The sequence below is a fragment of the Nicotiana tabacum genome, chromosome 11 (assembly GCF_000715075.1).
Source record: "Nicotiana tabacum cultivar K326 chromosome 11, ASM71507v2, whole genome shotgun sequence".
In the NCBI taxonomy this organism is placed as follows: Eukaryota; Viridiplantae; Streptophyta; class Magnoliopsida; order Solanales; family Solanaceae; genus Nicotiana; species Nicotiana tabacum.
Genome location: NC_134090.1, coordinates 139,612,845 through 139,625,312, shown reverse-complemented (window position 1 = coordinate 139,625,312; position 12,468 = coordinate 139,612,845). Strand labels below are relative to the sequence as shown.

Genomic DNA, 12,468 nt, shown 5'->3' with positions numbered 1-12,468 from the left:
ATGTCGGGTCAGTGGGTAACTTGTGGACCACTAAATCAGTGCTTAACCCCGGCATGTCGTCGTATAACCATACAAAAATATCTTTGTATTCAATCAGGGCTTTGATCATCTCTTCCCTAATCTTTGGTTCAAGGTAGACGTTTATTTTAGTCTCTCTGATATTATCTACGTCCCCTAAATTGATGGCTTCTGTATCATTCAGGTTGGGTTTGGGTTTTCCTTCAAAGTTATTTAATTTCTTACTAATTTCTTCAAAGGCCTCTTCCTCATCATATTCTGATTCGTCATCACACTCTACTTTTTGAATTATTTTTTCAAAATTAGATTGATGTTTAAGACTGAGCTGAGGATTCCTCACTCATGCCATGTCATTAGAACCAGCGTAAAAAGAACTGTACAGAAAAGAAAAGAAAAACAAAAGGGAAACTATCAGGAATGATGAAGAAAGGGAAATTGCATTACATTGAATGATAAAAGATAACAAGGTTTGCACACTCAAACAGACTAAAAGATAAAAATCTGGATTATAACCCTGGAATATCCCAGACAAACTGAAGGAAAATCAAAATAAACTACCAAGACTCATTTCGAGTGGGGAGAGGAGTGGCTTTCCAATTATAAGCTTTATTTTTTGGCCTGACGAATTGAATTTCTACGTTGCTAGAACCTTCACTACTTTCCACCATGTTCACACCGTCGAACAACTTCTCAAATCTTTCAATTAACTTCTTATCAAGATTAATCACATGATTGGGAATTGTTGTTACCGGTCGTTTTCTGGTACCGGACTTGACAAATGATCTGGAGAGACGTGGGACTGGATTTGGAAGGACACATGCCCTCTGTTTTAACTTTCTAGCTCTTCTTATATCTGCGGCAGTGGGCTTGAATCCCAGACCAAATGTTCCCAAGTTTTCAAGAAGAGACACCGGCTGTATGATGCCTTGCAAAGATGAGCCCAAACCTTTACCAAGTACAAAACCATTCTTCAACATCTCATAGGCCACCATGACTGATGCGGCGGTTATCTTCGAATTTGGAATGTATTTATCCTCTGGAATTTTCTCTACCAACATCGTGTCAAAAACTTGGTAGACCCACGGTCCCTTGTCATCTTCCACTTCAATGAACGGTATAATGGCATCGCTGTGAGCGCATAAACTGTCTTCGCCATGCACAACTATTTCTTGTCTATCCCATTCAAATTTGACCACCTGGTGTAGCGTTGATGGGACTGCTTTAGTGGTGTGAATCCACGGTCGACCTAATAGCAGATTATAGGAAACAGCTATATCCAGCACTTGGAAATCCATTGTGAACTCAACTGGCCCTATCGTCAGCTCTAGAATTATATCCCCAACTGAATCTTTGCCTCCACCATCAAATCTCCAGACACAGATAATGTTCTTATGAATCCTCTCATCTTCCACTTTCAACTTACTTAGAGTGGAGAGAGGGCAGATGTTCGCACTGGAACCATTATCGACCAATACCCAGGTAACCACGGAGTTCTCACATTTCACCATAAGTTAAAGGGCTCTGTTATGCTCAGTACCCTCTACGGGCAATTCATCATCGAAAAAAGTGACTCTGTTCACTTCAAAGATCTTGTTGGCTATCTTTTCCAGATGGTTCACGGTGATTTTATCGGGAACGTGAGCCTCATTCAAGATTTTCATTAAAGCTTGATGGTGCTCGTCTGAGTGGATTAACAATGACAATAGTGAAATTTGAGCAGGCGTCTTCCTTAATTGTTCCACGATAGAATAGTCATGCACCTTCATCTTCCTCAAGAATTCCTCTACCTCTTCTTCAGTTACAACTTTCTTTACCATCACTGGGTTATCTTTGGAGATCTTAGCTTTTCTCAACTCCTCGGGGGCAAAACATCTTCCCGAGCGAGTCAAACCCTGGGTTTTACAAACTTCTTCTTTGATTTCTTTCCCTTTGTAAGTCACTGTCACCCGTTCGTAATTCCATGGAATAGCCCTGTTGTTGACTATTGGTAATTGGGTTACCGGCTTGATAATGACATGATCTGTGCGGGCGCCCTCCACGATTACGATAGGTTTGCTTGCCACTCCTGGCACAACCACTTTCATTCTTTCTTGCTTTGCTGCAACATCACTCGAAGACCCCTTCTTAACTATTACAGATGGTCCACTACTCCTTTCGCTTGGCTTGAGCACTGATTTTTCACTTGTTGATTGTTTAAATGTCTTGACCCCACTGGACCGAATCATCATGACGGTCTGTGATGGCTTCCTGGGCTCCCCTCCCTCATGCACTATTTCAATCATATTTGCCTCCTGATGGGCTGGCATCGGATTCTGGTTGATATTGGGCATCTCGGAAGCTTAAACTTCAATCTGATTGGTATCAATAAGCTCCTGGATAGCACTTTTTAAGTGCCAGCACTTCTCTGTGTCATGACCTGGAGTACCATAACAATACTCACAGCTTACAGAATAATCAAGATTTTTCGGGGGAGGATTTGGCAATTTGGACTGTATCGGCCTCAACATGTCCAGTTGTCTTAGCCTGTGGAATAAACCGGTATATGACTCTCCCAATGGAGTAAAGGTTTTCTTTTTCTACAACCTTTCATCCTTAAATGCTTGATTAGTCCGGAAACTTGGTCCAGGAGGGTTTTGGTAGGCTCGTGGGGGTGGATAAGTGTTTTGGGGAATGAGCGCACGCCATTGCGCGTGGGTGGGAGGTTGGTTGTATGTTTGGGCATGGTGGAAAGAAAAATGAGGTTCTGGTGGGGGGTAGTAGTGTTGGGGTGGATTATATGGGCTATGAGGGTAACTTTGGTGGTGGGGTCGAGGCTGATTATAGTGGTGAGATGAGCCTATGGGTCCGAACCAAGTTCTTGAATCAACCATTGCTACGTCCTCTCTCTTCGTTTTCCCAATTCCTCTTGTGCCGCCTTGAATAGCCTGAGTGGTCGCCTAAATAGCCGACTAGCTCATGATTTTATTCGACTTGAGCCCCTCTTCTACCATACCTCCCATCTTCACTACTTCATTGAAGGATTTTCCTATATTTGAGACCAGATGGCCATAGTAAGTAGTTTCTAAGGCCTGTAAGAAATAATCCACCATCTCACTTTCTTTCATTGGAGGGTCTACTCTTGTTGCCTGCTCTCTCCAACGGAAGCCATACTCTCTGAAACTTTCACTGTGTTTTTTCTCAAGTTTTGTCAAGGACAGCCAATCCGGAATGACCTCGAGATTGTACTGGAAGTGACAAGCAAATGCCTGGGCTAGATCATCCTATGTGTATCATCTTCCGTGATCTTGCCGGGTATACCATTCCAATGTTGAACCACTCAAACTTTGACTGAAATATGCCATTAGCAATTCATCCTTCCCTCTATCTCCCCTCATTTTGCTACAAAACCCTCTCAAGTGCGCTATTGGATCACCGTGTCCATTGTACAAATCAAACTTGGGCATCTTAAACCCTGTTGGCAATTGCACATCTGGAAACAGACATAGGTCTTTGTAAGCCACACTTACTTGACCTCCCAACCCCCGCATGTCCCTGAATGACTGTTCTAAGCTTTTAACTTTCTTGAATATCTCCTCCTATTCGGGTTTTTTGGATAGTTTCTCAGCTTCCACAAGAAGATCGAAATGAGAAGTGTAAGAATAGGGTTCCGGAGCTTTGAAAGTGGGATCAGGGGGGTAATACTAGTTTTCATGAGCCTGGAATAAAGGCTCGCTGGAGGATCGGTGAATTTTAGCAGGCGGTGGTGCTACGAAGACAGGAGTGGCTGGTGGAGGAGGGTACGTAACTGGTTTGGGTGGTGGAGCTTGCGGGGTTTGGGAGGTGGTGCCTTGATAGTGATGGTAAATAGGAAATCCTGCAGATGAATCAATAGTAGGATGTTCCTGGGTTTGAGTCAACGGCGGGATGAAAGTAGGGTTGGCGGGGTAAGCTGGCGGAAGTTGCCCTTTTGCCCATGCCTGGTACATTTCGGTCATCTGTTGCTTCAACTTATACATCTCTTCTTTCATCGAATTAACATCCAATTCTTCCACCTCTCTTGAATGATCGATGATACTCGCATCAAATTCTTGGTTAGACATGATCAATTCACCTTTGGATCTGGTGTTATATGGATGGGTTGCCAGAATGCTCAACAAACTAACCACCTGCCTTAGCTCTACAACATCAACAACAAATTTGTTAGTGATTAGAGCTTAACAGATTGGTAGCCGCATATTTGTGGAATGCAATGCACCTAAGTAATTAATCATTTATATCATGTATTTGCTCGATTGCTTGTGACATCCCGGCTTTTCCTTATTTCCATGTGCAACTTCCCTTTTTCTTTTTTTTTTCTTGCCTTTCTTTGTTTGACTTCTCTTTGCTTTTTTTATTCTCTCATTTCCCTTTCTTATTTTGTTTCCTTCTCACGGTTTCTTATTTTCTTTCTCTTTTCTTTTGGTTATGGTTGAATCCTATGGAGATTGCCTACGTATCATGACCCCACATGAATCAGACCGAGCGTAGTTCTGAGGTATAAGTGTAAAAATAAGTAATAAAACATTTTTGGGATTTTCAAAAGGCAAATACTTTGATTATAACGACTCAAAAACTAACAGACTCAAAAGAAACTAATAGACTTTAACAAAAAGAAAATACAAACTCAAGTAAAAAAAATCACGAATACATTAATGCCTCAAATGCTCTTAGGGTCCGCGGGACATCATTCGGTCTTGCCACGGGACTATATGCAAGAACCCTTTGAAGTCTCTCCAAGTCACTCATTATCTGTCGGACAAACGTCATCACTGCCGCGAAGAAAGTGGTGCGAGTCATATCCTAACATGCTTGGCATTTCACAACAATGTAGTCTGCAATGACTCTGACCCGCTCTCGGATTCTACCCTTTTCCTGAAGCAGACGCCTGACCTGTTGATTCCGAGCTTCTAACACCTGAGTGTCGTGGAGATGTTGATTTTGCAACTATTGCATTTATTCCTCCATCTGAGCCATCAAATCATAACAGTGTTCCCTATCAGCCTTGAAGTCCTTGGCTTGCTTGGCTGCTTCATTCTCGAGGGTAGTCCTTTTTCTCTTCAGGCTGGTGATTGTCCCTTCATACTTTCTTTTCATTTGTTGCACAAACTTTGCCCGCTCTTCCACCTCCTTTGCCCATTATGCCTGGACTTTGGCTAGGTTGGCCTCAAACTTTTTCAGGTCATCTTGACACTCAAGGACTTTCTTTTTCAGACTGCTTATAAGCCTTTCATCCGCTCGGCTTCTTTCCGGGTTTCTAGTAGTTGTTCTCATTTTCTAAATTTGGGCTTTGAGGGCTTCATTTTCCTGAGTTAGCTTTTTCTTCTCGCCTTCATCTGCGGCGGCTTGCAAACCATACTCAAACTGAAGGTCCATAACTTGTTTTTCTAGCCTGCCTATGGTGGCTCTATACTCATTTTCTTTGGCCAGCCAATCCCATTGCTCTTGTGATGCTCCGATAAATTCTTGAAGATGAGGTCTTTTGGCCGGCCTTCCAAACTCAACTTCCCTTTTATACCAGGTAAGATATCCTGGTGCAACTTTACCTCTAGACAGATCATGCACTCGAGTGTTCGCCGTCAAGTACTGACATTCACTCCAAATTTAGCGGACTGCTGCTTCATGAAACTGACCATCGGGACCAATCTCGACCACATGGCGACTAATGTCTTCATCCCTGGGAACCATTTGATATCTCCTAATTGTCTCAAAACCCGGTATGGGGCATAAGGCTGGATACTCCTGAGACCCATCAAAAGGAAATGAGGCTCGGTAGCTGGCATGTATATGATCTCGTCTACGGGAAGCCACACAAACGTCCACTCTATTTGACGTGCACCGATGGAACGAAGATGTGATACCCATTCTATAACCCCTTTTGGCAATCTGATCCCATCAACTCTTGTATAAAATTCCTCTATGCAGGTTTTCTCTGTCGACCCATGACTCAGGAATTGAGGACGATGGCATAGATGTTCAATCATCCACATCTGCAGCAACAAGTTGCACCCCTCAAAAAAGTCTCCTCCGGCTTTGTAGGCTGTGAGAACGCGGAAGATTTTAGCTACTATCATGGGTGCGAGGGTACTTTTGACCTGAGTAAGCAAAGTGCTGACAACCCCAGCTATTCGTATGTCGATATTTCCATCTTTCCTAGGAAACACCAGAAGTCCCAAGAAGACCACCATAAAAGCAAAACACCTGTGTTCTTCCTATTTGAGGCAGTTCCCTTTGCTACAAATTTTGTTTTCTGGATTGTTAAACCCTCCTATGTGACCGCATCTTTGGTATATAAACTGCAGAGTGGAAAATCCTGTGGCCAAATCTGGGTTATGGACCCCCTGCTTATCTTTAAGGAATCTAGGAATTTGTGCATAGCGACGACTCTTGGAGCAACTAGATACTTATGTCTCAGGAGAACTTCAGCGCTCCCAATATATCCGGCTATTTCTTCCAGAGTTGGGGTGAGTTCAAAATCTGAAAAATGAAAAACGTTGTGGGTCGGGTCCCAGAATGTAACCAATGCCTTTATGATGTCCCCTCTAGGCCTGATCTTCAACAACTCGGTGAGTCCTCCCAAGTATAGATTGACCTTATCTTGTCCTGATTTACCCAGATCTTTCCACCATATACACAGCTCCAAAGAGATCTTGTTCATGACTGTTATTGGCAAATTTTGACTCGTGCTCATTCTGCACATTTATTAGGGTGATTAAGCAAAATCATAACTCATTTGACTCAAGAAAAGTTAATTTTGAAATTGTCATTTCAAAAATAAAACCCGGCTTTGCAAATACGGCCTTTCAGCATTTCCGGGGAGAAGATTTTAAGGTTGTGCTTGCTAACCGGCCAAAAATTCAAAAAGGAGACCAAAGGTAGTTGTTCTTGCTAAAACAGTCATCCGGCGTCCTTTTGGGGACATTCGGCTATTTTAGACAAAAATAGCATCACCCTGCTTATTTAAAATAAAATAATTTTTTTGTTCTTTTGGGCTATTTTTGCAAAAGGGAAGTTGGACCCGATGGGGGTTGCCTACGTATCCCATATCCAGCGAAAATCAAACTGGCGTAGTTCGGGCAATTCTGACAAAACAAAAAACCAACTCTTTTTTTCTTTTTTCACTAAACTTTTCTCTTTTTTTTCAAAATTTTGGCTGAGTTTCAGTATGTTTTGGACATTGATTTTCAAAAACAGGCAATTATCTCTCTCAGTCCCCACATTTTCTTTTTCAAGTTTTCCTCTATGAGCTGGTCAACATGCAAATTCAAAGCAAATGAATGCACAAGTAGCAAGTAAGATGCATCAGGATTGTCTTTTCATTTCGGGTACACCTGTCCTAGACAGACCCAACCCCTGTGTTGAGTCTCCAAAGTCAAATGCACATGATGCAAACAAACGTTCCTACTAGGGATCCGGTATGAGGCTGAGTTATTCTAGGTTCAAAACCTGGGTATGTGTTCTAGACTGTGTACCCGAGCGGACAATCGAGCCGAGGAGGGGGCTACGTACTGGGAACCAAAAGGCCATCCGACTTAGTAACTTATCTAAGCCTCTTTCTTATTTCAAGGTATGACACTAACAGAATAGGGAGTTTCGACCAGCGAGCACATCCCCAAAGATGAGAATAGAAGGGTTTCGTATCAGTTTATATATAGTTCAAATAATATCAAAGCGGTAAAAAGCAGCACTTAGCACATTAGGCCCAAACATGTGAATAAAATCAGATAATAAATAAAGGGATTTTTTCCTATCTATACCATATATGAAACCTTATTACCAAAAATGTTCATAATTTGTTAATTACCCGCCCAATCCACACTTTTACTACAATTTATATACCAATCCATAATTAGGCAGATTCTTCCATTTAAAACACGCTAAAAAGAAGGCACGAAATCTGCGTTTGATTCTTTCCACATTAAATTCGAATTTTGAAATGGAAAGAGATCTCATTGCTGCGTAATTATCTCATTTACTACAATTCTAAAACAACGCAAGCTTCAGAAGCTCCAGTACTCAAATTGCTTTTACAAATTCTACAACGCGATACAAATTGTAGAATTCAAAATTGTTCTTCATCGACCTCAGTACTCAAATTGTCGAACCTATATCTGTTCTTCATCTTTTTTCTCTCAACTACACGAAATCATGTCAAAAATCCCAATAAAGATAAAATTGAATGGAAATTGGGATCACTATAGCAGATTTAGAGATTTTGAAGTTTATGCCATTGTGGTAGATGAGAATGCAAGCTACGGAATTCTGATTTCTACAATTGCAGAACAACTATCGATTGATACATCGGATAAAATTATAGAAATCAAATACATTGTGAACGACAATTGTCCTCCAATGGAGATTAGGAATGATATGGGGGTTCGTGTGTATATGGATACCAAAAAGGAGAATAAGAACTTAGGTTCGTATCCTTTATGTATAAGCGTAAGAGATTTCAATATGGAATTGGCAATCACCAACGATAGCACAAGTGCAGGTATATTTAATTCGACATTGTAGAGAGTTATTGTGTTAGTGTGTTATCTACAATATTACAACTTTTATCTACTAATTAACTACAAAAAACAATGTACTGAAGCTCATAAAGCAATGTTGTTTTCAAAATTATCTACATAATTACTACATTTATCTCTATGTTGCTGCAGGTTCGTCTGGATCCCTAAACTTACTTGAAATTCCATCCTCACCAGCTATAGAGGAATATCAAAGTGAAATAATAACTAAATCTACACAAACATATATTGAAGAAGGACAAGTTTATGAGGACAAGCAAACTGTAGCTGCTGCAATGAAGAATTTTTCTGTGATGTACAAATTCCAGTTCAGAGTAAAAAGATCTAGTAATAAAAGGTATGAATTTATTTGTGGAGAATATATCAGCAAAAGCAGTGTTTTAGTGAAGATATGTGGTTTTTATAAATTGTAGTTTAATTGTAGTTAAACTGTAGTTAAACTGTAGTTAATTGTAGTTTTTAACGAATTTGTGTTAAAACGGCCCTTTTTGTTGCTTCTACATCTATAGCCTGTATTAAATATTGTATTTTTTTTGTAGCTACTGGCTTATATGCGTTGTTGAAAACTGTAAATGGTACTTCAAGGCAACGTCAATTAATGATTCGACAATGTTCAAGATAAGGAGTTTCAGCCGACAACACACATGCTCCTTATTGGACGAAACATTCATACAGCGCAAACGTACTGCAGCTGTAGTTGGTAGCATGGTCATTCCAAAGTATTGTGATCCTAAGACTGTTTACACACCAAAGGACATACAAACTGACATGTTATCCGAACATGGACTGAACCTAAGCTACATGCAAGCATGGAGAGCCAAGGAAAAGGCTTTACAGTTTTTGAGAGGGAATCCGTCTGACTCCTACAACAAATTACCCAAATATTTTTATATTCATGAGGAGACGTATCCTGGTTCTGTTGTTAAATTGAAGAAGGCAGCAGATGATTGCTTCTTATACACATTTGTTGCTCTTTGTACATCAATAAGTGGTTGGCAACATTGTAGGCCAGTAGTAGTGGTTGATGGGATATTCTTAAAGTCAGCCTACAGGGGGATTATGCTTACAACAAGCACCATGGATGCAGCAGGTAAATAATGTAATAATTTTGTAGGCATTCTATAAAATGTAGTTAAATTGTAGTTATTTTGTAGCTAAAGGAAAAAAGTGTAGATAAATTGTCTATATTCTGAATATATATTGTAGTTGTTATTTAATTATATTTTTATATACCTTTTCAGGGCTGCCAATTAATATTTTATGAATTAAAAATGTAGGTACTATATTTCCCTTGGCATATGCTGTGGTTGATTCTGAAAACGACGCGTCTTGGAAGTGGTTCTTTGAGCAATTCAAGGAGGCATATGGTGAAAGACCTTCAATGTGTGTTGTTTCAGATAGGAATGAGAAGTATACTGAAGGCAACATCAATTGTCTATCCGGGCATGCCACACTACTCTTGCATGTGGCATATTTGGACAAATATAAGGTCCAAATTCAAGAAGGGACATTTACAATTACATGAATTGTACTTTGCTACAGCACGGTCATACACTCTGGATGAATTTAATGAAAGGATGTTGAAGATTGAAGAGGTAGACCCGCGTGTGAAATCTTACCTATATGATATTGGCTATCATAGATGGTCAAGAGTACATGCAACGGTGAATAGAACTTTTACTATGACATCAAACATTGCCGAGTCGTTGAATGCTGTAACAAAAGAGGCAAGAGAGCTGCCAATATTTGATCTATTAGAGTATATGAGGACGCTTCTTGAACGTTGGACGAAAGAGAAGTTATTGAAGGCAAAGGGTACTTTCACATACCTTGGGTACAAATTCAACAAAGAATTGGATGACAACAATACATTATCTCAGAAACTAAGGGTAAGATCTGTTTTTTTGGTGCAAAAAAATAAATTGCTTAATATGCATTGTTTCCAGATTGTAGATAAACTGTAGTCAAATTGTGGGTAATTGTAGATTGTAGATAAGTTGTAATGTATTTGTAGCTGATTTGTAGGTAAGTTGTGGATAATCCTTTTTAATGATTGATATATTATTATTTCTGTTTGTTCTTCAATTGTAGGTGAGGGCTTCAACATATCATATACATACTGTGTTAGATGGTGTGAAGCGGTACATTGTGTGTCTAGAAAACAAAAAATGTAGCTGCGGACAATTCCAACTTGATGAACTTCCATGTGCGCATGCTTTGGCAGCATTAAGGCACAAGAAGGAAACATACGAAAACTATTGCTCTCTGTATTACACAAGGAAGAGCCTTCTGCTTACCTATGAAATGCCAGTAAATCCTCTTCCTGATGAAAGCAAATGGGATGTGCCACAACATATTTTGGATGAGGTAGTAAAGCCACCGACGGGAGATAAAAGGCAGCCAGGGAGACCTCACAAGGAAAGATATAAAACATGTGATGAAATAAAGTCAAAGAAGTACAAGGTGTCATGTGGAAATTGTGGAAGTGAAGGGCATAACAAAAGAACTTGCAAGAATGCGCCCAAAAAGAAATGAATATCATGTAGTTAGAATAGTTATTCAAAATAAATGTTAGTGAGTTCAAATTATCTAATTTTTTTGTGTAATCGTTCAAGTTTTTGAAGATGATTATGAAGTATACTACAATTTGTGTATTTGCGTTTAATATGATTTTATGTATTCTGTCAGGCATCTAAATTTGTCTTTTTTATAGCTTAGTTAAACTTTAATATTTACTATATACAAAACAACTAATATTAATGAAGAATTCATTCAATGTAAACTGTTTCCAGATTGTAGTTAAAATGTACTTTAAATGTAGTCTAATTGTAGTCCTGTTAATAATTTGTAGTTAAAATGTAGTTTAAATGTATTTAAATTGTTGTCTTGTTAATAATTTGTAGATGATTTGTAGATTAATTGTGGATAATTTATTTATATGATTCCTATATTTATTTCATATTTTGGCTGTGTACCTTAATTACAAATGACAGTTATATACAGAAATTACCTAGAACTTGAAGGTATTTCATAAAAATTACTTGAAGATTAAAGGCAAATTGTATTCTAGCAAATCAGAGTACTCGAGTTTAATGTAATGAAGATAAAGTGCTGTAAACAACCAAAATGACATATTTCCTACAGTGTATTCCACTTCAACTACAAAATGACATCAACTAAACTAGGAACACAAGACTCTATTTCTTCTTTCTCTGTACTCTAGTCCTCTCATTTTTAGCAGGAGCACCCTTCCTCCTTACTAGCCTGTCTGTAACCTCACTTTCACTGATTGACCCATCTTCTTGCTTCTTTGTAGCATAGTCCCATAGTAGAGCACCATAGCGTCTACGATGTTGGTCGATATCAGAAAGATCTTCTTTTGGGATTGCTAAATCTCCAAGGCTAACATACTCGCAAAAGCCGCCACAAATATACCACAATCGCTGCATAAGATCAAATTTTTTTATTATGTAACAATTAATTAAAATAAAATAATTAAACATATAGAAAGGGAGAATAGTTTTTTTACAGTGATCCTTCCTTTTTCTGTGGAATCTCCGCAACCATCCACTGTATGTTGAGAGGGTCTGTACTGGTTTCTCAATGTATGCCTTTGTGGTCTTGAAGTCAATGTCATTACGTTTCCTGTAGAAACCAGTGCAAGACAAATACAGAGGGATAATGATTGAAAACTTATCAACCAATGATTCAACAGTATTATGACGGTTTGAAGACACCACGGAATCATAAACATAAAGTTGTCTGTCCGCTATGTCGAAAACGAGCAACAACCAATGGAAATTCTCTACAATGTTCACAGGCATGATGACATAGTCAACTACATCCTAGGCAACATTAGCAAAAAGTCTATACCCAAGGATATATTCTGCAACATCATCATCTG

At 39.3% G+C, this 12,468-nt stretch overlaps 1 protein-coding gene across 1 annotated transcript; it reads left to right on the top strand.

Moving 5' to 3' along the window:
* The first annotated feature begins 8,181 nt into the window (after positions 1-8,181).
* On the top strand, positions 8,182-11,099 carry LOC107776045 (uncharacterized). Its single transcript, XM_075224436.1, has 6 exons — positions 8,182-8,527; positions 8,697-8,901; positions 9,104-9,654; positions 9,842-9,985; positions 10,107-10,453; positions 10,656-11,099. Exons 1-6 carry the CDS (start codon positions 8,182-8,184, stop codon positions 11,097-11,099), a joined length of 2,037 nt encoding a protein of 678 aa, XP_075080537.1.
* Positions 11,100-12,468: the final 1,369 nt, after the last annotated feature.

Coding starts and splice junctions, on each gene's coding strand:
- LOC107776045 (XM_075224436.1), top strand. CDS start 8,182: ATGTCAAAAATCCCAATAAAGATAAAATTGAATGGAAATTGGGATCAC. Junction 8,902..9,103: donor AAAAGATCTAGTAATAAAAG/GTATGAATTTAT, acceptor TTTTTTTTGTAG/CTACTGGCTTATATGCGTTG. Junction 10,454..10,655: donor CATTATCTCAGAAACTAAGG/GTAAGATCTGTT, acceptor CTTCAATTGTAG/GTGAGGGCTTCAACATATCA.